General features: G+C 43.0%; 5 protein-coding genes across 10 annotated transcripts; 3 read left to right on the forward strand and 2 right to left on the reverse strand.

The window, feature by feature from the left end:
- Positions 1–2,788: 2,788 nt before the first annotated feature.
- Positions 2,789–3,467, forward strand: LOC100829289 (histone H3.2). The gene has a single exon (XM_010232792.3). It carries the CDS (start codon positions 2,869–2,871, stop codon positions 3,277–3,279), a length of 411 nt encoding a protein of 136 aa, XP_010231094.1. The 5' UTR covers positions 2,789–2,868; the 3' UTR covers positions 3,280–3,467.
- Positions 3,468–4,727: 1,260 nt separating this feature from the next.
- Positions 4,728–9,073, reverse strand: LOC100828989 (glucan endo-1,3-beta-glucosidase 5). The gene is made up of 2 exons (XM_003567956.4): positions 8,577–9,073; positions 4,728–6,284 (listed from the first exon to the last, which is right to left on the reverse strand). Exons 1-2 carry the CDS (start codon positions 8,924–8,926, stop codon positions 5,171–5,173), a joined length of 1,464 nt encoding a protein of 487 aa, XP_003568004.1. The 5' UTR covers positions 8,927–9,073; the 3' UTR covers positions 4,728–5,170.
- A 1,718-nt stretch (positions 9,074–10,791) lies between these two features.
- On the reverse strand, positions 10,792–14,913 carry LOC100828686. Of its 2 annotated transcripts, XM_014899116.2 has the most exons (8): positions 14,774–14,913; positions 13,633–13,849; positions 12,815–12,933; positions 12,608–12,690; positions 12,204–12,325; positions 11,722–11,886; positions 11,290–11,383; positions 10,792–11,211 (listed from the first exon to the last, which is right to left on the reverse strand). In XM_014899116.2, the coding sequence occupies exons 2-8, from the start codon at positions 13,715–13,717 to the stop codon at positions 11,004–11,006; spliced, it is 876 nt and encodes a 291-aa protein (XP_014754602.1). In that variant the 5' UTR covers positions 13,718–13,849; positions 14,774–14,913; the 3' UTR covers positions 10,792–11,003. The 2 variants fall into 2 exon arrangements, with proteins under 2 accessions (XP_014754602.1, XP_024315154.1); XM_024459386.1 differs by lacking the exons at positions 12,608–12,690; positions 12,815–12,933 and having other exon boundaries at positions 14,774–14,907.
- A 232-nt stretch (positions 14,914–15,145) lies between these two features.
- Positions 15,146–23,426, forward strand: LOC100828384 (beta-galactosidase 8). 4 transcript variants are annotated; one of them, XM_014899114.2, is made up of 20 exons: positions 15,146–15,289; positions 15,447–15,560; positions 15,660–15,855; positions 16,587–16,675; positions 16,783–16,863; positions 16,964–17,058; positions 17,771–17,841; positions 18,156–18,246; positions 18,358–18,475; positions 18,562–18,657; positions 18,739–18,787; positions 19,129–19,319; positions 19,417–19,488; positions 19,563–19,709; positions 20,590–20,640; positions 20,729–20,921; positions 21,699–21,844; positions 21,947–22,012; positions 22,298–22,425; positions 23,214–23,426. In XM_014899114.2, the coding sequence occupies exons 1-19, from the start codon at positions 15,218–15,220 to the stop codon at positions 22,382–22,384; spliced, it is 2,025 nt and encodes a 674-aa protein (XP_014754600.1). In that variant the 5' UTR covers positions 15,146–15,217; the 3' UTR covers positions 22,385–22,425; positions 23,214–23,426. The 4 variants fall into 4 exon arrangements, with proteins under 4 accessions (XP_014754600.1, XP_003568002.1, XP_010231095.1 ...); XM_003567954.4 differs by lacking the exon at positions 23,214–23,426 and having other exon boundaries at positions 22,298–22,705; XM_010232793.3 differs by lacking the exon at positions 23,214–23,426 and having other exon boundaries at positions 21,702–21,844; positions 22,298–22,705.
- Positions 23,427–23,623: 197 nt separating this feature from the next.
- Positions 23,624–26,923, forward strand: LOC100834786 (L-type lectin-domain containing receptor kinase IX.2). Of its 2 annotated transcripts, XM_024459385.1 has the most exons (3): positions 23,624–25,044; positions 25,702–26,129; positions 26,205–26,923. In XM_024459385.1, exons 1-3 carry the CDS (start codon positions 24,181–24,183, stop codon positions 26,686–26,688), a joined length of 1,776 nt encoding a protein of 591 aa, XP_024315153.1. In that variant the 5' UTR covers positions 23,624–24,180; the 3' UTR covers positions 26,689–26,923. The 2 variants fall into 2 exon arrangements, with proteins under 2 accessions (XP_024315153.1, XP_014754601.1); XM_014899115.2 differs by having other exon boundaries at positions 25,702–26,923.
- The last annotated feature ends 830 nt before the right edge of the window (positions 26,924–27,753 follow it).

Raw genomic sequence — 27,753 nt, forward strand, 5'->3', positions numbered from 1 at the left:
CACCCAGAATAAGTTCTGAACCCTTTGTTCATCATCCAAAAGAACTTTGAAGTAAAAGCCAGGATCATCTAGTTGCTTCTGCGTAAAATAGGAAATAGTCTCGGTCATATCACCACCACAGGTTTGTGCACGCATCCTAGACAGTTGCTTATTGCCTTTGTTGTATATGGAACAAGAAGACCAGATCCATAAAACGATGACATTAGTTGCATCATACGACCTGGGAAAAAGAATGAACATCATGCATAAGAAAGGCGGCAACTAAACCAGTGTTTTCTTTTCTTTTTGACAAACTAGTGGTAATGTTAACAAAGAAATCGGAGAGGAAAGCAACTAGCACGCACCTGTCTCTAAATTAGAATCATGCAGAATTCTCAAGAAGTTATCTTCTTCCTTGGGAATGCCCTGGTGTGATCTTAGATATTTAGTCAACGAAGGTTTCGTAATCAAAGGGTGGTTGTGTTCTCCAATGAAATAAACCACTTGCCATCTGCTGTCCATTAACTTGACAATCATCCGTGCTTTGCAATTTGTGCCTTTAATTGTCTCTCTTCTTCTTTTCTTTCGAGGTTTTTTCATGCAAAGCATCTTCTTGATCAATCTCATCTTCGCTATCCACTTCAGATTCTGAGCTCACATCTGGAGCAACTTTAGTTTTTTGAGTCTTCTCACCATCTGTCTTAGGCTTTCTGAATTTATTGCAAACAAAAAGCTGCTTCTCCACTTCATTTGTGTACACTGATCTCTTAGATGTGCTTGACCTTGTCGAGAACCCCAACCTTAGTGCATAGGCATTGTAGTGATCTTTTGCACATAACAGCGTGCCAAATCTCATCCCCAAATAAGGCTCACTTGGTTGCGATAAAACCTCATCTTTTGGTATTTGCGCATCATTGTTGTCATTGTCGGGCATGCTTGTTGTATCTTGATTAAAGTCAGTGGACTCAATTTGTCCAACCTAGCCCTCATAGCTAGCAAACTGCATGCTTCCATTATGTGATGCAACAACATTTCCTTCGGTACAAATTGGTTGGTTTACTTCTTTGCCGGGGGCAGGCTGTGTGCAGTATTATGGCAACGTAACTGTTGCACAGCCTTCGCCAACATGATCATTTGTATCATCAACTAGATCGGTAGGCAACTCATTAAGATTCAGCCAATCCATCTGCAATTAATAAAGAGCCCATAAGAGTGCTATTGATAAGCAAGATTCAAATCAACCCAATTTTGTGCCTTTTTACGCTTTTTTATGTTCTATTATGCCTTGCTCCTACATGAATATTTCTGCTTTTTTATGCCTCCCTACCTAAGCTATTCTCTCTGTTTTTTCCCTGTTTTTTTAAAACAGGAACGGCTTCCCTGAAGAGATGGATTTGTACATATTTTGGAGGGAGCAAGGGGTGCAAATGATGCAGGCAGAACCCATATGCTTTTTGCTGTACTGGTTGAGTATTGTCAAGCATGTAGTGTGAATATCAGAATAGCCTAATGCTGGAAACTGAAGGGATGGCCGAAGCTTTTTTGTGCTTCAAGTTACATGCTATGCTTGGGATGTTGCTTTATACATATGTACATACAACTAGCAACTTTTTTTTCCGTCCTTTTGTTGCTTTATAACTACAACAACACTGGAACCAAATACCCAGTCACCATGATGAATACTGTCCAAACATGTTTCCATATGCAAGTTTTCATGGAACCCGTGTAGGGGAGTAAGAGTTTACTTGTAGCATTTTTTTTCCAACTATCTTTGCATGTTGCAATTATGCTTACCTATAGGCGTGCCCAAATCACCCACCTGGCCCAGATTTGCAATTCTGGGGACAGGTTCATGTCAGCATGCAACACCAAAGGGGGTTGTGCTTTTTGTGTTTTCCAACTTGTGTTCTCATATGGCAGCATGCAACCTCAAATTTCTGCCAGTTTTGCCTAGATATGCAGATTTCTACCAGTTTTTAAACATGGATAAGAACAGGAAGCAGTAAGGGGCTGGGTGCTGGCAATTACCTTCAGAAGTCTGTTCTGCAACCTCAAATTTCTGCTTTGATTTTTGCTTCTGGGGCAGCTTGCATGGAGAATTTCATGGGAGGAAGAAGGCACCCGGGGGAGAAGAAGGAGATCGGGATCTGGATTTGATGCTTGCTTTTTGCTTTTTTTTTTCTGCCTTTTTTTTTGCTTTTTGCGTTCTTGTTTGTTTTTCCTGTGTTCTGCTCGCGCGAGGGGGCAACTTCCTACACCCCAGAACGGCCAGGGAGAACGGCGAGCGCGGGCCCACCCCCACGGCGCGCAAATCAAGTGTGTGGGGGAGTCCGGGGACAGCAAATTCCATATGTGAAAAGCGCATCTGAACTTTTTCTTTTTTGGATGTGCACCCTGGGCCACCCTACAGTGCACATGCACCCACTAGTCACGTCCTGGGAGTAGTTATTTTCGGAATTTTACGAGCAAAACGCTCCCATTTTCATTGATACGAAAATGTTACACAAAACCATCTGCTACCGGACCCTGCTACTCCCAGCGCGCGGTAAATGACCACTGCCACGACTCACCAGTAATCACCAGCGCGCGGCTCCACGTCACCAATCCGCCTGACCTCATCCCCAGCCAATCAGAGCACGCAAAACCCTCCCCATGGATCGCTCCCCAACACCCGATCCCAACCGTCGACACCCCACCAATCCAAATCCAACGCTCCGCTTTCCGCTTCCCTCCCGAAAACCGAAACGCCCCGCGGCGGGCGGCGACCAATCTCCCGCCCACGCCCCGCCTACTTAAACCGCCCGCCCCCGTCCGTTCTTCCCCACAGCCCAAAGTCGAAATCCTCAAATCTCATCTCCCCTCAAGCAAACCCTAGCCCGCTCCCATCCCATGGCCCGCACGAAGCAGACGGCGAGGAAGTCGACCGGCGGGAAGGCGCCGCGGAAGCAGCTGGCCACCAAGGCGGCGCGCAAGTCGGCCCCGGCGACCGGCGGCGTGAAGAAGCCGCACCGCTTCCGCCCCGGCACCGTCGCGCTGCGAGAGATCCGCAAGTACCAGAAGAGCACGGAGCTGCTCATCCGCAAGCTGCCCTTCCAGCGGCTCGTCAGGGAGATCGCGCAGGACTTCAAGACCGATCTCCGCTTCCAGTCTTCCGCCGTCTCGGCGCTGCAGGAGGCCGCCGAGGCTTACCTCGTTGGGCTATTCGAGGACACCAACCTCTGCGCCATCCACGCCAAGCGGGTCACCATCATGCCCAAGGATATCCAGCTCGCCCGCCGCATCCGTGGAGAGAGGGCCTAGGCGAGTGCCGCATCGTTGTCTCGCGGTGCCTGTGCTGCCGGTGGATAGATTTGTCTTAGTTTGTTGTGTTGCTCTATGGAGATGTGCTAGTGTGGTAGGAAGGTTTTCTGTTCGTGCTCTGTGGGGTGTGTTATGCCTGACCTGATGTTACCGTCTTGTTGTCATCAGTAATGGAAAAGTTGCCTTCTGGTCTCAGACATGTGCTTTCTGAGGAGATCTCCTTTCTGACCGAGTTTCTCACTAAATACAGTTAATTAGGTTGCAGAACTTGTGAATTGTTTTGCCAATTTAAGCTTGTTTGTTTGGAATTTCTCAGATGTTAAGGTTAAATTGTCCCATGGTTAAATTAGCTCATGATCAATTCCCTGTATAATCTCAGACGTATAAGTATAGTACATACATTGATGTATAATTGCTGATATCCTGAGCAACACCCACATTTTTAACCGCGAGAAACTGTCCACGGGTACTATTCCTCCGTACAACAAAGGATGTCTCAACTTTGAATAAATTTGAACGTATCTATACACTAAGTCATGTCTAGATACATCCAAATTTTGACAAACTTGAGACATCTTTTGTTGTATGGAGGGAGTACAACATTTGTTTGTTGCAATGTACTGTATTTCTCAAGAAAACTTCAGTTTGGGTAGGGTTCTAGAAGTCCTATGCAGTCGACAAGGGAAGGTTTCCATTCTGTCTGATTGAGTGACGAGAAATGTGCTACAAGAAGAGTTGACACAAACAGCATTCAACAACAGGGCAAGCATGTAATTGCTGGCAACAATGCTACCCCAAGGTTGAATTACCAGGCGAAAATGCTACCCCAGGGCCCAGGATATGCAAACAGATCAGGAAATCATTGCATACTTCTCTTCTGACAAGATACTACAGCTCACAAGTCATCTATGGAGTACCTATTTTCAGTAGCTCTTTTATTGGAATTCAACCTAATTTTCCCCGAGAAAGAGAGCCCCTAAAATTTGACAATGGAAGGCAAATCCAATGTGGCAGACAGCAAGATAGCACTGAAGGAACAGTTATCTGTACACAAATTTCACTACCAGAATTATGGCTGCTGCTACCGCTATTTCCTGACATAGTAGAAAGTACATGAAAATGCGCAGGAGGGAAACCATTTGTAAAAACAGAATGCAAATTCTTGAAACACAATCTCAAAATAGTACTACATGGTTGTTTATCGGTACATAGAAGGAAATAGCATAACATTGTAATGTATAAGAACCCCTACGTGTCTCAGTCTCATGGAATTGAACTACACAATTTCAGAGAATACAAAGTTTTGTAGTTGGTAATAGGAGCAAGACTGCAACACAACACACAAATGAAATAAATGAAAACGACTAGTGAAGTAGCCATGATGAACATCTGGTACTAACATGCAACACAAACTTTTCAATGAGAGGAGCAGCTCGCAAATAAGAGGCTAAAGAGAGAATGTTGCCAACATCTTCATAAATGATAGTTAAATCCAAGTGTAAATACTTCAGCTGAGAAAACTTGCGGGGATTCTCTAGGAACCCAGCCTGTTCTTGTATGACAATGTAAGGATCTATGACTCACCAATAATACATCTCTTGGTTCCTTCAGAATGACTAATTCATTCAAGTGCTACATCAAAACTATATTCAGTGCATCTTGTCTTCTAAACAGTTCCCATTAAGCAGGTGGCAGACAGAGAACTACTTCAGGGTTCCAAATAGAAATTTCAACAATGAATTAGTAGATATGACTCAAATGTCTCCTTACCTAAATCTAATAATAATCTAGGATTCATATACAGCAATGATGCCTTCATTACCTAAATCTAGAAGTTACAGGCTATTTCCCAAGGGTGTGATCATCATGCGCAAACGGACCAGTTTCAGCGTCAGGCAGAACCCATCATTCTAAGGTACATGAGCACCCACACAGCTAAAACCCCACAAAAGACCCGACAGCAAGAGGAAACTGCAGAGCTTGAACTATCCTCAATGCCAACAAGAAAGCGACATTCGCCCATAGATGGGTCAAGGTAGGTTATCATCCCATGCCCATCAAAGTCACAACTTTTTGCATCCTGCTTCTGCATCTGATAGTAACTGTTGAATGCGAAAGAAATGTTGCCCTTCTCCCCGATGCCATTGCACAATCCTCCATGGTAGAGAGTGGTGCAATCTGCCATGTCACAAGCAAGCTTCAAGTGATTTGAAGCCTTGTCCAGATCCTGAGCAGGGTTTGCGACACACCATCGTGATGGAAGATACGGCACCTCTTTAGCATTCTTCAGTACTGGGTTGCCCAACCCGAGATTAAGTGGGTACTTAGCCTGTCCATCAAAAGAGAAGATCCCCCAGTGTCTCTCAAAGTTCCCAGGTAATACACTCTTTTGTTCCTCATCAAGAAGACTGAAAAGATAGACATCAGCCGGAGATACACCAGGACGGAGTGGAGTTCCTTTGTTGCTCATAACACGACTGATAAGTCCTTGGTTGAATGCCCTAGCTGCAGTCAAGTTTGCACTTGATGCTCCCTCTGTTGGCCAACCCACCTCACCAATTGCAATTGGTAGTTGCCCAAAGCCTATTTTACTCAGAGCAGAAATTAATGTATCAAAATTGCCATCAAAAGCATTATAATACACATTCGGGCCATCTACAAGTGGATGGGTCGATCCTTCAAAGAAGGCATAATCTTCTGGAAAGTCAGAGTTCTGGTAAAGACTGAGGAATGGGTAGATATTGACCACGAATGGAGCTCCATTGGAACTGAGATAAGTGGCAAGCTGTGTCATTATCTGCGTCAGTTCAGTCCTGAATACTCCTTGTGATGGAACAGAAGCACTCTGATATGCATCAGCATTGCAAGGAACTACTAGCTTCACGTAGTTAGCAAGATTAGCCTTCACCAGTGATTGTTGGATGTTTGTCATTGCTGGAATAACATATGACAGGAATTGACCCTGGTAGCTTGTCAGAAAAGGCTCATTTCCCACAGCAATATATCTGCATAAACTTTTCAGATTCAGTACTCGTTGACAGAACAAAGAAGTCGGAAATAGTATATAGTGAACAACTATCTCACATTAAAAATTAAAAAGTAAAATGTGGTCACTCACCCGTCTTTAAACCCCTCGTATCTCATTCAGAGTATGTTTTACTTGTGCTATACTTATTGAGAACATATACATGTTTCTTATTAAATATTCTTCATAATCTTCCCACAATCTAAGGTAGACATAGACTCGTACATAATCCACCTCGACCTCAATTCAACATTGGTCTAGATGGTAAGTCTAGAGTTTTGATTATCTTAAGGTACTTACAACAAGATACGCACCATCGTCGTTAAACCTCAACATCTTATATCCCATATCTCATTTTTTGGATAGCCCTTCATGAAAAATATGACTAGTATACGATTTAGGATACAATGAATTTAGAGCAGGGGCGGACGCACCAGTAGTCCGGTACAGCAAGGTGCGGCGGCCGAAACACTTAAAAGTCAGCCCACAAATCCAATATATATAGTACTCCCTCCTTTCCAATTTACCTGTCGTTTTAGGTTTTTATTATTTTTTTCCAAATTAAGTGTCGTATTAGCACTCGGTTAAGGCATTAATTCTGGTTGGCTTTTTGGGTCCTGCGCGCGGACTAGATGCAGCAATTAGCGGCAGCCAGCTATGCAGAGAGCAGCAGCAGCCCACAGGAAAAGAGCACGCTTGACTTTACAATCTGGAGGAGTATTGTGCCTTGGTATTTGCAAAGAAGCTTATGTGACACTTAAATTGGGAAGGAGGGAGTACATAGCATGCCTAACTAGTCTATTGGGAGTCATTATGGCATGGGCTTGCCTCTTGAGACGTATCCCTCTCAATCTAGAGCATAACTGATCGCTAACGCTAAGACTTGCCGCATTCACGATTCCTCTCATTCCCAGGCGGCAGCCGGCAGGCACTGTGACTCCCCATCTCCTGTTTTCCACCGTTCCATGCTCTCGATTCGGTGATTCCAAAATTCCCTAACCATACACGGGCACGCGAGTGCAGAAGCCTCCAGGCCGACAGAAAAAAGAGTTCGGGGTTTGGCAGATACAAGACTGGGCAGATATGTAGATTACAGGACTTGCATAATGTGTTTCCTATGATTCTATCCTACATATGACACTACTAGAGTACTAGTTACTAATTCATAATTTTCTATGGTTTGACCGTTTCAGTGCTTTCCAGATCATTTCTATGTTTGTCTAATTAATATAGCTTATCCAGGTAATTTTCATCTATGGAGGTATTTTGAGTGCCAGTACGTTATTTTTGGATTTTTACTATACTTGTTGAACACAATGTAATATATATCTAGTATCCTGGTGAGCTTCTGTATAGTTGTATTGTACATGATTTTTTGTTGTGTGAACTCCGCCACACCTCAAAATTTATCCTGCGTACATATTCTGTGCATAGCCTTAGTAAGGATTTAAAGTCTCTAACATACATTCTAACAAATCAAGAAAAAAGAAACAGATTTTGTCTCAACATACATTCTGATAAATCTCAGTGTGTGTATTCTAAATTGTATATTAGTTATATTTTCAGGAAAGAATGCTCAGTTTGATACTGAGAAGGAAATTGGCTCACTTATCAAGTTATCCCATAAATCAATGAATTGAGCAATGATAAATGACGACACATAGTATTCCCTCCATCCTGTTATGGTGGGTGTGCACGCATTTTAATATTCAAGTTTGATCACTAATTAGACCAATAATATGTAGTTTGTGTACCACAGAGTTTATATCATTGGATTCATATTCGAAATAAGCTTTCAACACCATTTTCTTATGCCACAAAACCCATATATTATTGGTGTACATGATGGTTAGAGTAAAATTTACAGAGGGAGTACTGGCCAAGCATATGGAGAGATAATTCTAAAATCCAAAGCATAATCTGGATACAAACTCACTGATGCTAAAGTATATCAAACCAGCATCTAATTGGGTTTAAGCAAAGTACCTCAGCAATGGCATTAAAGTAAACAAGTCTTGTATCTTTTCATTTCCCCCTTTCAACTAAATTTAATCAAGGCGGCACCGGTTCCAGCTTTCAAATAAAGCTTAAGAGATCCCACAACCACATTTCCAACAGAAATAATTCAATACCCTTGACTATTCAATTATATTACACGCAAATCAGCTAAAATAATTCTACATTGGACACTGAAACAACAAGAATCCCTAACCAAGAATCACTATTGATGCTAAAATGCTTCACCATAAGAGATATCAAGGAAATCACTCACCGGATGTCGACGCCGGCGCGGCCGACGTACCGCGACACGTTCTGCGCGACCCACGCATCGGCGGCCGCCGGCGACCCCGCGATACCAGCTAGCTCGCCGTTGGTGACGCCCACCATGACCTGGATGCCGCTGCGTGCGAGCGCGCTCAGCACGCCAGGGTCGGCGTCGAAGAGCTTAACCTTCCCGATCCGGTTCGCCCGCAAGAGGTCGACCACCACCGGCGGCGGCGCACGGTGAGACGACAGGGTGCCCCAGTTCACCCCCACGGCCGCGTTGGCCGCCAAGAACCGCCGTTCCCGCACGCATGACAGAGCCAAGAGGAAGGCCAGGACCGTCGAGCAGGCGGCCATCGGCCTGTAAGTGTTCTTTTGGGCCAAAGAGGGGTCCTTGGGTGGGATTTGGTAGTTGGTAGGCGAGAGGAAGACGAAGATGGTGTGAGCTGATGCTCTGGGCACTACCTGGTTAGCTAGTGTGAGGTCGAAGCTTAGTGAGGGGAAAAGAATGACAGAAAAGTGGGGAGAAGGGCAGATTCGGAAATACAACATTCTGAAGTACCAACTGCACCTTGGCACGATGGAACGGATAAAAAGGCATAGAGCCGTTGGATTGGAGGATCGAGGACTCAGGTCAGAACTAAAATACAAGTTTGGATTAACGATTTCAGGCCAACGGAGACTTTGATTTTCAAAAAACTCACGCAAACTGAAACCGAAAGGCGAACCCAAATTAACCAGAACCGAAACCGAATTAGCCGAAACTTATTTTCGGTGGCTAAGTGTAACCTCGGTTAACCAAATAAACCGAATTAGTATAAATAGTCTAAACGCATGTGATTACACACTTATATCTATGTTATTATATATTTTGTATGAATTGCTTCTGAACTTTGATGTAACTTCAAGTCTGCAAGACCTTTAGTTATGTCATGGTTCCTTTGTTTGATACTCGAGTCATATAAGTTATGCTAAAATTTATGATTTGATGTTGTCTATTTTCTTGTCGGTTCACAAGTTCGGTAACATCTGTTTAAACCGACATTGAACCAAAATTTACAGTTAATCAAATTCACAAGACACTCGTTCTGTCCAAAGGTCTGCAATTGGTGAGTCCACCCAAATATTTTAATGTGTCTTATACTTCATTAGAGAGAGATGATTAACCGAAAAGTACTACTTTTGTGTGTGTCTCTCTCCCCATTTTGGATTTGACCTCCCTTAGGGCCTCCACAATGTGCCAAAACCAAATTTGACTGATAAACATTATTTAGCACTGTGCCAAATTTGCTAGTTCTCCAACGTAACCAAAGACAAATATCTATTCGGTGGGATCCAAATTCTCTGCCAACATGTTTTTCTCTCCACGATCTCTCATCTCCTTCCTCCTTCCACTCTTCTCTCTCTGCATTGTTTATTGTTTCCCCCAATTGGGAACTGAATCATCTACTTGCTCCGGTTCCCACTTTTCACAATTTGGCAACGGATTCACAGTGGATGGATCCGTGCCAAATGGCAAATTAGCAATTTGGCACCTTTATTTGGCACGCACTATGGAGGCCCTTACAACGTTTTTCCTTTCTTTTGTTTCTCTCTCTGTTGTGTCAGGCATGGCATGAACCTATTTTTTTTCTCACCTTTTTTCTTCAGTATATTTTGTTTCTTTTGAAGATGAAATTTTTGCGGGCTACATGTTTCTTTTGTAAAGTCACTGACTTTTAAGTCAGGTATCTAGGTCGGGAGTTCGCCGCCCTATTTCCGTAACCGAGCCGGATGCCGGCGGGGGGCGCAAGCAGCGTGCGCGGCTGTCCGGGTGTGGAGCGGCGCGTGGTTGTCTGGCCATGGTGCCTCGGCCGTGGGGCAGCCGTCACCGCTGGCAGGTGGGGCCAGTCCCACGCGTCAATGACGGTAAGGTCAGGGGCAGTACTGCACTGAATCCTCGTCGGGCCGTGCTATGGTTCCAAAGCCAAACCGACCACATAAATAGCCTGTTTTAGTTTTAAGCTGAACACAACAAGGGCACATTAGTCAATTAGATCACCATCCGTGCCTATGAACATCGATCTGCCCCGAAGTTCATAATCATTACCCTTTAGTTAACGTTCTTGATCAATTTGCAAAGGCAGCCAATCCGCAAGTAACAGGATGGTTTCAGTGATACTTTCACCTCAGCTATTGATTTTCATTTATGAAAAGAAGCCATCGATTTCACATCAGTCAACTAATCCTGAATTCAAACAGTTCTATTTAGATAAAATAATAATTCTGAAGCATATTGAGCTTCTCATGTTGGAAGATGTAACATAAAAACCTTACTGGAATTAGTTACAATTCAAGAGCGCGGCACACCAGCTATAAACCGGCCAGGGGTTCATCAAGGATGAAGGAAACCAAGTTAAGAGCACATCAACCAATCTTCAGAATGATCGCGTAATCACAACTTTGGATGCAAGGAGGGCGGGGCTCGAGGACGGGGCCTGATGAAATCCAGCACAAGTGAAGTCAGCTCTTGCTCATGGCCTGTGTACCAATGGTTGGCTCCCGCAACTATGTGCAACTCATGGTTTGGGATGTTCGCAGCGAACATCAGGGCGTCCCTCGCTGGGACCGTTTCATCTTTGGAGCCATGAACCGTGAGGACCCTGCAAATCGATCGATACACATTTTCCTCATAGATTGCTGATGAGAGTTGGTCCAGGTGCAAGAGAGTAGCTTACAACCTGCAGTTTTTGCTTATGGAGCGGCTGGAAAGAAGGGTGTCAGTGCTCAACCGATCTCGTAGACTTTCTTCTGTCACCCGGTACTCAAACTCCCCTGTGTAAGTGCATAGCAACAGAAAATGTTGTAATAGGGTAAGTGAGCATAACAACGGGGCTATGTTTCCAAAATAAATCTTGAAGGTACTCTTTTGCAGGTTATATCTATGGACATAACCAGAAACACGGAATAATGCTCCAGCCTCTGATGCACCGATGCAGTTATACTAAATAATAAATCATATGATGCACTAATGCAGTTACACTACCAGAATGATGCATAACTTTTACTTGGAAAACTTGACAATATTTGATCGATTCATAGAACTGTGATGGCGTAAGATTTGTATTATTTAACAAAAAGAAAATGCCATATCAAGTGCAACACATTTACACCTTTTCTATTCCTGACGTCTATGTATCCATCTTTCCTTATTCTCTGAATGAAATTCTTCCCCAGACGCCCTTCCATACCGTGCTCTAATGCAAAGCGGCCAGAAATATTCACAATGGCAGGAACATCAGGGTACATGGAAGCATATAAGAGCACTGCATTTCCTCCTAAAAGTAAGACATACACACAGTGAAAATACAAAAAATAAACTGTCAAAAGTAACATACGTGAAGAGCATGCCCGTCACATACATGTACATGATGAAGAAAGCGAGATACCGATATATAATAAATACATGATGCATTAAAACAACACAACTGCATGCTTTTCTTTTCAATTATAAATGAATACACCTTTAGAGGTCCTTCCATAAGGCAACAAATACATAAAGCAGTATACCAGGTATGAGTTCCATTTGACATTGAAAGTTAGTAAGAACTCATACTTGATGGATATAAACAACATATCACAGCAGCTTACCTACCTTTACTATGCCCAACAAGAGCAATTATGTCATACTTCTGTTCTGATAAGTAAGATACTACAGACCTCAAGTCCTCTGCCTCTTTTTGGTAGTTTCCACACTGGAATTCACCTTCACTTTCCCTGCAAAAGAGAAAGAGCACATGTAATTTCAGTAACTGAAGAAAAATCAATTGTGGCAGGTAGCAGTACAGTTCTGAAAGAATATTAAGCTATTAATATACAGATTCTAATTGGAGAATTTCTGCTGTTGCTACAACTTGCTGACATAGTAGAAAGTGCATGGAAATGCCTATCCCTAACCCACAAACATTTTAATTCAAAACCAAAGTGAAAGTCTGCATCATGAACGATATCATGCTGTGATCTATGCCAGTCACCACAACGTCTTTACAAGTGGTTTACCCATTTCCAGCAAAATCAAACCGAAAAGAATTAATTTCTTCCTTCGCTATTGCAGCGGCAAGATCGACCAAGATGCTGCCGTCCTGCAAAGTACGGCAGCCACACACAGATCAAAAATAAAAACAGTGAAGGAACAAAGTTTAGACAGCTGTACTCCATACCTAATTAATTGAATGAAAGAGTTTCATATAAATGGTACAGACTTTCCTTTGTAGCTCTGAATCCATGACAAAGGATCACAAGTTCCTTTGAACATGCTTCATGTAATAAACCAACAAGCTCCTCACTGTGTTTGTTTGAAATTAGAACTCTTTGTACACAAACAACTGTAAGCCATACAGTCACCATGTTAGAAGTACACGTCAGAAATTCCAACATAGATAATAAAGTCGACAAAATAGTATGCCATAAGTTATAAACTAATGTCTTTGACAATGAAGTGGTAAGGCAAGTTGATGTATATGATCCTTGTCATGACTCTTAGTGGAAACCCAGCAAAATCCTGTTATAAGCGTCCGACTAGGACGCATATATGCACGCCTGTCAACGTTCATGGATGTCATGAGCATGCTTTTTCTGCTCTTCGGCAAACTAGTGACACAAATGTTCAACTGCGCAGACTCTGACTTGGAGATCTAAAACCCAACTACAGCTCTCCACAAAACCATCTAACTGATGAGTAAACATTCCACAAGTCTACAAATTATCTAGTTGGCCCTAGTTCAGATGATGGTCTGAGTGTGAGTAAACCCACACCCCCCAACCTGACATTTTCTCGAAGAGACCCAACTAAACCTGGAGACCAGGCCAAAATTCCCACATAAACACATTCTGATGCAAGTGCAGGCAGCAAAATCATGGACCTACCATTTCTGCATAGCTAAATTTAATCATGTAAATTCCGTATTCTGAACTAGGCATGTGAAATTTCGCGATCTCATCATCTCATGCCGCAGGGGATCAGCCAGAAACCCTATTCAAAGGGCAAACGAGAGCGAGCGGAGCGGGGGAGGGTTGCATTGTACCTGGGGACTTGGGCGATTTCTCCGTCGGCATCGACAGGACAGGGACGGCAGGCGAGAGGCACGCACGGTCGGAGTCCAGCTCCATTTATTTTAAGAGGTCGGAGCCGAGCTCCAGAGTCCAGACGATGTGCGGGAGGGGAGCCGGTTCTGTAGTGGGCTTCCAATGGGCTTCCGAGCATCCACAAGGCGCAAATTAATTCTTTTCGGTCTGATTTTGCTGGAAATGGGTAAAATACTTGTAAATACTTTGTGGTGACTTCCCCTAAAAAAAGAACTTTGTGGTGACTGTGGCATAGATCATAGCACGATGATTCATGGTGCAGACTTTCACTTTTGGTGTTGAATTAAAATGTTTCTAGGTTAGGGATGGGCATTTCCATGCACTTTTCTACTATGTTAGCAAGCAGCAGCAACATCAGTAATTCTCCCATTAGAATCTATATATTAATACTCCCTCGGTCCCAAAATGAGTGACGTGGATTTGTATAGAGTCTTATGCAAATCCACGTCACTTATTTTAAAACGGAGGGAGTAGCATAATACTCCTTCAGTGCTGTAATGCTTCCTGCCACAATTGATTTGTCTTTCACTACTGAATTAGATGTGCTCTTTCTCTTTTGCTAAGAAAGTGAAGATGATTTCAAATATGAAAAGTACCAAACAGAGACAGACGACTTGTGGTCTCTGGCATTTTTTTTAGGAAAACAGTAGATCAAAAGATCTATTGTAAATTTTATTAAATAAAGGTTAAAATACAACTAGAGAAAAGCAGCATAAAAAATAACATGTATACTATGAAGATTTAATAAAACTAATCTAGAATTAAATTTCTTGGTAGACTTGTGGTCTCTGGTAGTATGTTACTTATCTGAACAGAAGTATGACATAGTTTCTCAACTATATACAGTATCAAACATGTATACCATGAAGATTTAATAAAACTAATCAAGAATTAGAGTTCTTGGCAGATTTTCTATAAATTTGATTAAATTTTAAAAGTTTTAATTAGAAAATAACTACTCTGTAGAACATACAGTAGTAATATATTTAGAACGAGGGAGCAGTAATAATGCAAGCGCATATCTGAATCTTATCGTATCAACATACTCTGATAAAATATGGAAGTTTCAGAATAAAATACCATCTGACGAGCAGAGCCTGCAGAGGACACCCAACAACGACGTGGCTCCTGTCCGCTTCTTCGTCCACCACCAGGCCACATCACTGCAGTCTCCACTCTCCGCCCAGCACTCCGGCGCCTCTCCCGGCCGCCGAGCCACAGCCGCCCGCCCGCCCGTACTCCTCCTCCTCCCACAGACTCACGGCACGGCCATTGCTACAGCACCTCTCAAGTTTCTCAACAACCCAACCGTGGCCGCAGCGCCGCCTTCTCCCCGCGCCGCCGCCCCTTGCGGTCCCAATCAGAGAGGCGGCGTTCAGCACACGGCATCGATCGCTTGCCCCACGCAAACGCAGTCCCCGACCGAATTGGGCGTAGCTTGCAAGCCACGCTGCCCGCAGCACAAGCAGCAGCAGCAGTAGGTGAGCACTGGGCAGAGGCCGCGGGCGCCTGGGATCAGCGGCAATGGCGTCCGGTAGAAGCTTCCTTGATCTCTGCCTCCTCGCGCTGTCGCTCTGCTCCGCGCTCGCCTCCACGGTACGCGCGCTCCCCCGCCCTCGCGTTCCGTTTTGCGGGGAATTTCTGTCCGTTGACGCGTTGACCCGGTGATTGATTCCGTGCCGTTCGTTCGCTCATGCTGATTTGGTGGCGCTGATTCGATTGTCTCGGCGTACGTGCGTACGGGTGTTGGCAGGTCGATGGCGGGGCTTCGAGAAGGTTCTGGATCGAGGGCGACGCCTTCCGGAAGGACGGGGAGCGGTTCCAGATCGTCGGCGGCGACGTGCACTACTTCCGCATTGTTCCCGAGGTGAATCTGTTCTCCCGAGTTGTTTACATCTCAGGGCCTCTTCTTCATCGGTGCACATTGCTGAAAGCCCGAAAGCTTACTTAATTGTAATGCGTGCAGTACTGGAAAGACCGCCTGCTAAGGGCTAAGGCACTAGGCTTGAACACGGTTCAAACATATGTTCCTTGGAATTTGCATGAGCCGGAACCGCAGAGCTGGGAATTCAATGGATTTGCCGACATTGAATCGTACCTAAGACTTGCTCATGAATTAGAGATGCTGGTCATGCTTCGTGTCGGTCCATATATTTGTGGAGGTAATTCCATTTTCGTACTGAAACTTTGCCCTATAAGCATGCCAATTTGAATAATCAAGGAATAATATCTGCATACCAAGAAGAGAGAAATTATGGCTCAAGACTATAAGCATGCCCATTTGAATAATCAAGGAATAATATCTGCATACCAAGAAGAGAAAAATTATGGCTCAAGATGATCTACAAAATTCAGATAAGTAACTACAATAATCGGAAGACTCACCATTTCATTCTCTGCAGTATGTATTTTTTAGAAGAACAACTGTAGTATGCATTAGACTAGTTAATATATTGATCATATGACATCATAATGTTTTCTAGTTCTTTAGTTTACAAAATAACCCAGCAAGTAAAGGACTAATATTGTAATGACGTGCCATGCAAAAAGGGAAATCGGGGAAGCTTTTTTTTCGAATAAAGGAAGGCGATATATGTATACAGGGTACACACATTCTCATGTTAGGATGTTCCTTGTTGAAACAACATAGCTAGAATGCTTCAACTTAATCAAGAATAGAAAAACGTAGTTTTCTTGTGCTACGATGTACTATTATATTATAAATTTCACAATTTGTTCCAAACTAAGTTATACTCAGTTCAGAAGTTCTTTCTATTAGTACAGGTTCCATATGGTTTTGGAATTTGGAGTTGATTGATTTGTGATAGTGCATGTGCTTTGGTTGAGCTTTTGTCTTATATGATCTGTAAATTCTGTAAGCTGTGGATTACAGAATGGGACTTAGGGGGATTTCCACCTTGGTTGCTCACCATAGAACCAGCCCTTAAACTGCGATCATCAGATTCAGCCTATCTTTCCTTGGTACGCTAACCAAAATTACATCAATTTTATGGCTTTATGTATGACTTTCCAATCAGTGGTTTAAAATTTTCTGGAGATATCTTGACACAAATTACCTAGTTTTCTAGGTCGAGAGATGGTGGAAAGTATTACTTCCAAAAGTGGCACCACTATTATACAGCAATGGAGGTCCAATTATCATGGTGCAGGCAAGTTCTTCATGGTTTAAATTGTTTTACTACTTGATATTAATTTTCCTTTCTAGTCTATCAGCTAACAGGAGACTAATCTTACGGCTGGTTTGTGCAGATTGAAAATGAATTTGGGTCATTTGGAGATGACAAGAATTACCTCCATTACCTTGTTCTACTAGCCAGACGATATCTGGGGAATGACATTATTCTGTACACAGTTTCTCTGCTCATAGTTTTCACTAGCAAATCCATGCAGTTCATTTAGTATAATCTGCTACAATTTAGAATTGAGTTTACAGATTATGTATAACTTACTGACTAGGTATGGATACTAGTAAAGGTAAAAAGTTCCTTTTAGACAATGGAGGTAAAAAGGCATCACTATAGTACAACCCCAACAACGATTGCCCTTGTTATCAGTGCCATTATGAAAGTCTACAAGGCTCAGCTGCACAAATATCATTTATTAGCACCGTATTTATGTTTATATTAGACTTCTATATTGTTTGAATTTTATGCCCGGAATTAGGCTGAAATAATACTCTCTTCATATTCTCACTTAGTATATGGATAATTGGATATATGTTTAAACATTGCATTGTACACATAGTTTCTGTGAAGGCATTTAATACAAGATCTAGTCTTTGTTGACACTTTACAATGGACGAACTCAGTTGTGTTTAGCATTGACAAACCAGGAAGGAAAAAATAGAGTCAACAGACATTCAAAGTTTCACCATTATATTGTTGATAAAATATATCTGGATGCTCTCATCCAGTCAATCTATTTCTATTGGTTTAATTTAGTGATGGTTCAGAGATAAGCTTATGTAACTATATTAGCATCAGCCATCAGTATTTTGTTTGTATGTAAACAGTGAATATCAAACTGTGATATGAGTTCTTACAAACCATCATTCAGGTATACAACTGATGGGGGCACCATTGGGACCTTAAAGAATGGATCAATTCATCAAGATGATGTTTTTGCTGGTAAACTATAATAAATGAGCTGTGTGATGATGTACATGCTCTTTCTGTAAAAGGATGCCTTTCGTACTATATTTTCTGCATAAGGCTTTTGAGTCAGAAAATAATTTGATCTTCCTAGCTTCATAATTGTTACAAACTTTTAATATGCCTTTGGCTTTCAGTTACTCCCTCCGTTCCATAATTCTTGTCGAAATATTACATGTATCTAGACGCTGTTTAGGAATAGATACATCCATTTTTGGGCAAATTTGAGACAAGAATTATTGAACGGAGGGAGTAAGATTTTTGCAAATAATTATGTGGTTCAATTGCAGCTGTTGATTTTTCTACGGGCGATGATCCATGGCCAATATTCAGATTACAGAAGGAATACAACTTTCCAGGAAAATCAGCCCCTTTAACCGCGTAAGTGGTCTGTGCACAGTGCAGCACGTTTGATAAATTGATATTCTCTTTATCACGTATTTTATTTCTTTAATGTAACATCTATTAGTGATATTATCTCATACTTTTCAGGGAATTTTATACCGGATGGCTAACACACTGGGGTGAAAGTATTGCAACAACAGATGCTAGCAGCACAGCTAAAGCTCTTAAAAGTATTTTGTGCCGCAACGGTTCTGCTGTACTTTATGTCTGTCACCTGAGCCTTTTTTGTTAGTGCATTTTATTTGCATTTTAACTCAACTAATTTTGTTTTCTCATGCGACATGTGTCCAGATGGCTCATGGTGGGACCAATTTTGGGTTTTACAATGGGGCAAATACTGGCCAAAATGAGTCCGCGTACAAAGCTGACCTCACTTCTTATGATTATGCAAGTATTTATCCAAATAAAACCTCTCATTTCTTGAATCATTTCTGCAAGTGTACTTATTTATGTGATGCCCTTCACCAGGATGCGCCTATTAAGGAGCACGGGGACGTGCATAATCCAAAATACAAAGGCATGCTATATTATACTTGAACTTTTCTGTTTAAAGCATGAGTATTCTGTCAAAAGTTCTTCGTTCCTTCTCTTAAAACATTTTTTCATAGCTAATTCATACAGTTAATATGAAAATATAGTTGTTTTGTGTGCACTTTTTAGCTCTGCTTGCTAGCTACCACTGTGAGTTAAAATGAGAAATGCTTGGTGGATTTTAGATGCCAATGTCGATGAGCGGATTTACGAATAACCAGTTTAATCTGTGCTATGAATGTCTAAAGTTAAGTCTTGAGGAGCAATTCTATGCTTGAGACGTATTTTGTTTACGTGTTTCTCCTTACAACTGTTGGTATGAAGCAGCACTGAGAAGTGTAATACATGAATGCACTGGCACTCCTCTTCATCCTCTTCCTGCCAACATTGAAAGATCAAATTATGGGCTCGTGAAACTACAAAAGGTTGCTTCTTTGTTTGACATATTTGATAAGATAGGTGATCCTCTGAAAGTGTCTGTCTCAGAGCAGCCTCTGTCCATGGAACAGACAGGCCAGGTAGGAACATATCCAATTATATTTCTGGTTCTTTCCAGTACACAAGTTATAGATTAGGTTCATTTTTGTATCCTCGGTTACATTTCTTTCATTCCAGATGTTTGGGTTTCTACTTTACTCCTCGGAATACGAAGGGAAAGGTCCTTACAGCATCCTATCAATTCCAAAGGTTTTTACATTCATCATTCCTTTAGTTAGCATGAGTTCAAGTTCATTGCTTTTAAGAGGTAAATTATGCTGCAGGTACATGACAGAGCCCAGGTTTTTGTGTCCTGCTCACTTGATGGTGTCAGAAATCGAAGATATGCTGGCATTATTGAAAGATGGTCTAAGAAAACCCTACAGATACCGAGCTTGAGCTGCTCATCTAAGACCAGCTTATATATCCTGGTAATGTTCATGCATTTTTCTTTTGAAAATCATGAGATGAGAAATCTCCTTGCTTCCACAGATGTTACAGTTGCTGTAACTGAAACTATTTTAATGTCATTGAAATTTGAAAATCCTGCTATTATTCTTAAATTCTCCAGAAAACTTCTGCAAAGTCTACTAATGGTAATCTACTTGGTTTGAATGAAACTCACAGAATGTTAAGATGTCGAAATAGATTGGAAGAGACTCTTAAAACTGTATTGATAGAAGACCGATGTGGCTTGTGCCATAACCTTTATTAGCATCAAGCTATTTAACCCCCTTGCAACACCATGCCCACCCGTGCCATTACATGGGCCATACTCACACCAGCAGGTCTAAGCCCACATCCACACTCCCTCATGAATAACACCCTTGCCACTCTTCTTTGTCATGGCACTCTTGCTCCTGGATCCTGATCACCCACTGGTGCCGTGACATAGCCGCACAACAATTGGCATGCCAATAACTTGATAAAAGAAGGTTAGCTGAGATCCAGTTCAAACGCCTTCCGCATCAATAACTAGAGGACATCATAGCACGCTTTTTTTTGCACACGTTGTTAGCTGATAATTTAATGTCGCTTATTTGGATGTCTGCCCATGTGAAAGTATTAGCCTGGCCAAAACACTTAACACATTAAACTGCTACTCCCTCCGTTCCAAAATAAGTGTCGTGGATTTGTATAAGATCTTGTACAAATCCACGACAGTTATTTTGGGACGGAGGGAGTATTACTTAGTATCTAGATACAGTATTGGAGTACTATTAGCTAATACTTGGTCTACCTTCCTTTTGAATGAGCAAAGAGCCTTCGTGTTTTGTGTCTTAACTCCATGTATATGCATTCTGTCTACAGGTAGAAAATATGGGCCGCGTAAATTATGGGCCATATATTTTTGACCTGAAGGTAAGTCCCACAAACCTCTTACACAGTGTCCACATGGACCACGGTTGTAAGCTTCTTGTGCTGATTGGTTCTCACTTTCCGAATACAGGGGATATTATCTTCTGTTGAAATAGATGGTGTTACTGTCCGTCACTGGAAAATGTATCCTCTATCATTTGATGCACTAGGCGAGCTTTCAAAATTCCAACCAATACAGCAGATCACTGATGCCAGAGCTAGCAAAGTGCCCATTCATGGTTATTTACAAAGCAAGTTTCGTGATTCGTCATTCTATCAAAATGGTAAGCCAATGTATGTGATTCTGGTAAAATAGTCAGGCATAACTAATTCCCATGCAATCATAGTTAAATAGCTAGGCATAACTCATGATATCTCATTACATAAGGGACATCTTCCCTCTAGGATATTCCTTCTTGATCCTAGTGAGTGAAACGTAAGAACTACTAGATAACATGATTTGCATATATAGCTAATACTTGGTCTACAATAAAAGTATGAAACAGTCTGCCTTGTTTGTTATCTTTGATGCTAGGTTACGACAAATTAGTGGATCACTGTCGCTCTTCTTGTCACAATCAACAGTTTCTTTATCTTCACTTCTATAAATATGTCAATCGGTGGGGGCGGTCTGTCCACCCTTGGTTACACAATATGTTATCTTTGCCAAAAATGGTTGACACGAGAGCAATTTTCTTTATTTGGCAAATATGACCTAAAGATCTTAAACGTACATAAAGATTTTTTTTCTCCTAATCAATAGTGAAGCATCGGTATTGCGCTAGTTGTTAAAACTTGAAAATTTCTATAGCAAAAAGTTCATGTCTTTTTGAAATTTTAATGTTTTCTGTTGAGTTATGCACAAATATAGAACTATAGACTGAATGGTAGATTTTGAAAATTGTCAGTGCTCATGTATCTTATATCTGATTGGTATTGTGAAAAACATGCTGCATCATTATTTGTTGTTGGGCTGTGTTTATTGTCCGGTTGCAGAGGCCGGGCTAGTCTAAAATCTATTCCTTGTCCACTACTCGTTGCATTGTTCTATTTTATGATAGTAGGTATTTCAGAAGGACCAGAGTTTTATGAAGGCCATTTCGTTATTGGCTCCGAGAATGCAATAAAGGATACATTCATATCATTTCGTGGTTGGAACAAAGGGGTCGCTTTTGTGAACAACTTCAACATCGGAAGGTTCTGGCCGGTAAAATACTGAGACCTCCACTTCAAAAATTATTGATCAATTCCAGTTCTATGAAGGTTTTTTATTTCGCTCAAGTGCACTGAAAATGGACTGCTTTTTTAGGCAATGGGACCACAATGTGCTCTTTATGTTCCTGCGCCGATCCTCAAATCTGGAGACAACGTTGTTGTATGTGCTTTATCTATTTCTTACATGAACACCCTCTTTTTAAGAGAAAATGAACGCCTTTTTGCTTATGGCTCTTTTACGTTTACTGTATATCATGTCAAGTTGAGGACACGTAAATTCATGTACCTGGATTCATATGCACAGAGAAATTTAGTTCAATAAAATCCTCACTTTTATTTTTATTGCTCCTTTTTTTTCTTTTCAGAATTCCTTTTTATAGGGGTTGTTACTGTTTGCAAAGTGCCAAGCAACTAACTATGCCCTTATACTTCATTATCTTTGCAGGTTATCTTTGAACTGCATAGTCCCAATCCTGAGCATACTATCAACTTGGTAAAAGATCCGGATTTCACATGTGGTCCAAATCAATGAAAATGTTGCATGGGTTAGGGATCTACATGCTACAGGGCAAGGTTATCAACTCAAAGCTGTTTTACATATATTCAAGGCCTCCGACTGAAAAGCTTGTTTTAGTGTGTATCGTATTTTCAGAAAGCATCTTATATATTTTGATTCTTTTAGAGCAAAAGGCTTACACCCAGTTCCATTTCATAGAAATGAAACAAGTTACAGCATTTAAGCTCGCTTAGAGGCCCTGATGGGCGATAGAAAAGCATGTAAAACAGACAGCATGCAACAGGAAACAGATTAACTTTTTCAGACCAGACTGAGCACAGTTCTTGGCACCAATCATCTCCAACATCCTGCTCCTGTTCAGTCTTTCTTTGGGCACAGCGGCAGCCAGCGTTTCACAACAGTGTGCGTTGCTTCTGCCAACCTGGAGTCCATTTCAAGTCTGTCGTGAGAAAAATACTCTGTCATTACCAAGTTTCCACACACCCCACAAGAGGGCAGAAGTAACCATGCGTATTGAAACAATGTTCTTTTTGTGACCAAGCCAGCAGTTAGCTATATCCTCAGGACCTCAAACGTGGTGGTAACAGGTCTAGGGTTTTTGTTTTGTTCAATGCAAATGTTGCAAATTTCCCGGAATGTATTGGACGGCTAGAGCTCCCAAACCATTCTTCCTAGAAACGAATTAATTTACCATCTCCAAGACTCCCCACCAGGACCAGTCACTGATACCCACATCTTGGCAGCTCTACCACAAGACCCCGTTCCGAAAAGGAGAAACGTTGCTCTCTGCAAACACATTTTGTTGTTGACTGTCATACTTATATGATCTATGATTTTCTTCCAGATTTTCTGGTCATCGTTATATCCTTCGATCAAGAGGAGAGAAGTGAAATGTCAAGATCATTCTCCCGTATCGGGGATACCCAAGCCCACGATACTCCTTTTTCATGCCGAGCAAGTCCCATTTTTGTGTAAAATTGGAGAGGAGCCTTTTTTTTCCTTTCTTTCTCGAACCCACACTTAAGTATGTGTCATTTTCATCGGTTTTGCTTGGGCCTGAGATTGTGTTTTTCTCGGTCGACGCCTTCTCGACCTTACGATCATTTTTTAGATTGTGTTTTTCTCGGTCGACGTCTTCTCGACCGTACGATCATTACTTTGGACACACATGATCGATCAACTGGGAATTTGCGTTTCTCAGTCGACTGAGGCGTAGGCGGACCCCATTTTCATTAGAAGTGTCGAGACTGTGAAAGTTTACAAGCAGTCAAAGAAAAAGATACACAACAAGCAAAACAAAGGAAAACTATACAAAGGCAGAAGCCCAAAAACGACTAGCCGGGAGGGCGCGAGTGCAGGGGCAGACTCCGGTGGTCCTTGGTGCCGGTGAGCTATCCGGCCACCACCCACCAGGGAGAGAACATCCGGAGTCGCTCCATTAACGAAGCCTCCAGGAAATACTTAACATGGTGATGATGACAAGCGACCTGGTCCCTTTGGCCGGCAAACCAGCTTTTGAAAGCAACAACTTGCACAAGCACGCGTACGGGCAGCTAGCTTACTGATTGTGGCAAAGCATCCCCAGGCCTCGCCCACGGATTTGCATTCCGGAACAGAACACAGCGACCTTTCAACATTAATTGACTACTCGGTTCAGTCAGCAGTCATCCTTTGCCCCCTCGATCCGTTTGTTCGGTGAAATTTCCACACACATACACATTGATACACGACGAGACGGGAGGCCAGAAGTACTCCAAAGCTCACAACACACGCGCCACCTCTACTTGCTGAGGCTCGAGCTAGTTACAGTCATGTTCGTTGCAAGCAGCGGCCGGTGCCCTTCAGTTCAGCTTCTCCTCCTCTATGCCGGCTGCTTCCTCCTCGGCATATTGCCATTTGATGCTCCTCGACATGCGGCGGTGGCGCCACCCGTCTCCTTCAGCTTCGACTTCTCGGACTCATCCACGTTCAACCCGCAGGACCTCCGTCTGCAGGGCAACGCGAAGCACGGCTTGGACGGTAAACTCGTCGACCTCACCTGCAACTCTATTGCTTCCATCCAAAACTGCACGGGGCGGATGTCGTACGCGCACCCGGTGCCGTTCTACGACGACGCCACCGGCGTCGTGGCCAGCTTCGCCACGCGGTTCGCCTTCAGGGTCATTCTCCCTGCCCAAGGAAGCAGGGTCAAGAAGGGGGACGGCATGGCTTTCTTCCTCACCGGCTACAACTCAGCAATACCACCCGACTCAGACGGCGGCGGTCTCGACCTCATGAACCGTGGCCTTGGCTTGGCCTACGGCGCAGACCGGTTTGTCGCCGTCGAGTTCCACACGTACAACAACTCCTTCGATCCCCAGGACTCCTGGGATCACGTCGGCATCGACCTCAGCTCGGTGAAAAACCGGGCTAACGGCAACGTCACGAGCTTGCCCACATTCAGCCTGAATGGGACCATGACGGCATCCATCAGTTTTAACGGCAGCACCCGGAGGTTGGTAGCCAGCCTGCACTTTGATGACCGTCCTTCTGTGCAGCCAGTTGAGGTCAGCGCACAATTACCTGAACCCATCACGGCCTTGCTCCCGCCAGACGTGGAGGTGGGCTTCTCTGCGTCTACCGGCAAACAGGTGGAGCTTCACCAGATATTGTCCTGGTCCTTCAGCTCCACAGAGGTATGTAGTATTATTCATTGGAAATACAACCAATATTCATATCTACCAGCACAATGAATTACGCTAATTATTGGGATTTAATTTACACCAAATTTAACTTCTTTTCTGTATATTTGTTGTCTATCTCCTTAGTGCTCGAATTGCCACACTTACACCAAGTTTAAGTGTTGTCGACATTTAAAACACATCTCATACAGACTCACTAGCAACTGCGGTGCCAGCCGCAAAGCTCTGCATCCATAGGCAAAATGCTAGAGGATAGCGGTATCAAGACGGCATGGGGAAGGACAGGCCTGATGGCCTAGCTTAATTGTTTTGGCAAGGAGCCAAGGACATGGTCCAGCTATTTCTTTTTGGCACATTACCAATCATAGATAGTATTATACTCTCATTATATATATTACAGAAAACTCTCATTCTTATTGGATCACAGTTTCCTCTCACACCAACTTACAACCTCTCATGTACAGGAATGCAAATAAGTTTCATCGAAGCTGTGTGCATCTTGAGCAGAGTGCATAAAAGAAATACTCCATTAATCTCTTTATTTCATAACTTGCAGCTCCGACAGTTGGGCCCCTAATCATAACAGCGATTGTTGGAGGACTTGTTGTGTTCGTGCTTGTGGGTTGGTTTATTCTGGCATGGTTTATGCAGAAACGAGGACGTGATTCCCTTATGGCGGGGGCTGGCCAAAGGCGTTTCCGGTACCGCGATTTGGTTAATGCAACCGACAACTTCTCTGAGAAGAGGAAGCTCGGCAAGGGTGCATTTGGCGCAGTGTATCTGGGGACATCCCTGAAGGGCCAGGAAGGCCAGGTGGCTATCAAGAAGATCTTCAAGGGGTCACTAGGAGGACCCAATAACTTCCTCGACGAAATCAAAACCATTAGCAAGACAAAGCACAAGAATCTTGTCAGCCTGGAAGGTTGGTGCTGCTGCAGCAGCGGAACCTGGAACTTGATGTGTTGGTGCTGCCAGAAGCAGGATCATCATAAGATCTTCCTTGTCTATGAACTGGTTCCTCAGGGCAATCTCCACGATCACCTACACAAGGAGGATACAGTTCTTCCGTGGCACACCAGGTACAAAATAGTGAAGGGAATTGGGTCGGCTCTTCTTTACCTCCACCACGAGTGTCATCCATACATCCTGCACAGGGATATCAAGCCCGAGAACATACTCCTGGACAACGATTACAATGCTAAGCTTGCCGACTTCGGGCTGTCGAGGATCGCCAACCACAACAACGCCACCGTGGTGACCGACGCCGTGGGGACAAGGGGATACATGGATCCACAGTGCATGAAAGCAGGCAAAGTCAGGTTCAACCGTAGCACCGACGTCTACAGCTTTGGGATTGTTCTGCTGGAGATTGCCTGCAAGTGCGACAAGTCGAGGGAGGGAGTCTGGAATCTGTATAGCAACGAAGTTGCGGAGCACATGGTGGAGGCCGCGGCAGATGAAAGGTTAGGCGGCAACTTTGACCGGGCGCAGATGCATCGTGTGCTTGTCTTGGGCCTCTGGTGTACTCTCCCTGATGGTACACAACGGCCTTCGATGCAGGACGCAATGCGATTGCTAGAGCACGATAACACACCATTGCCCGACCTTGCATCGCCAGCCGGTGGCTCTTCTACTTAATCCTCCGATGGTTATTCAATGTAGGTGCATGTTTAATAAGTTGGTTATAATTCTTCATACGCTCCTAGACTTATCTATCTCACGTAAAAAAAAGTATCAATTAATGTGTAAAAAAACGAAGTATCAATGAATGTATGAACAAATAGACATCTAGCATGCATGTTTGAACAACTATATGAAAATAGAGCCAAGGCTCAGTGGTTAGGCTTGCAGTTGGGCTGCCTGACTACTCGCACAGGGTTTTTTCCCCAAGATATCTTGGTACTCGTGTTCAAAAAGTTTCCATGAGGACTATGCTTGTTGCTTGGTACTCGTATTAAAAAGTTTCCATGAGAACTAGGATTGTTGCGACTAAAAAGTTTAGACTTCTAATGCAATACATCCCACCTTCTCTTACGAAAAACACAAGGACGGTCTGATCACTCCGTACCCCTTTGCAAAAAAAGCACGATAGGCATATTAAACAATATTTCGTTCTCTACTTCCCCTTGGCTCCGAACAGCACTTGGTGTTTTTGATTTTGCCGGAGATTGCATCATTGGATTGTCACGAAATTTCATGACATAGTAGTAGACACAATTCCACACGATCCCACCAAATGAATCGGCGAAATATTTCTTGATCCAGCGGGAAACACGCGAACAAGTCGGATGTTCGTGCTGTCCCGCACGGGCGCGAGAAATCCAAACGGCACTCGTGTTTTGAAATTTCTCAGAGATTTCACTGTTGGATCGCGATGAAATTACACATTGTATTAGTAGAAAAAATTCCGCGTAATCCCACTGAAGGGATCGGCGAAACCTTTCTTGAGGCATCGGGAAACATGCGAACAAGTCGGTCGGTCATGCTGTCCCGCACAGTCGCAAAAAAATCCAAACAACACTAGGTATTTTGAAGGTTTCTGGATATTCCACCATTGGATCGCAATGAAATTTCACATTGTGGTAATAGACAAAATTCCGCACAATCTCACCGAAGGAATTATTAAAACATTGCTCGAATCAGTAGGAAACATGTGAACATCTTGCTATCACGCACGCTCACAAGAAATCCGACCAACAATCG

Source organism: Brachypodium distachyon, chromosome 2, assembly GCF_000005505.3.
Source record: "Brachypodium distachyon strain Bd21 chromosome 2, Brachypodium_distachyon_v3.0, whole genome shotgun sequence".
Lineage (NCBI taxonomy): Eukaryota > Viridiplantae > Streptophyta > Magnoliopsida > Poales > Poaceae > Brachypodium > Brachypodium distachyon.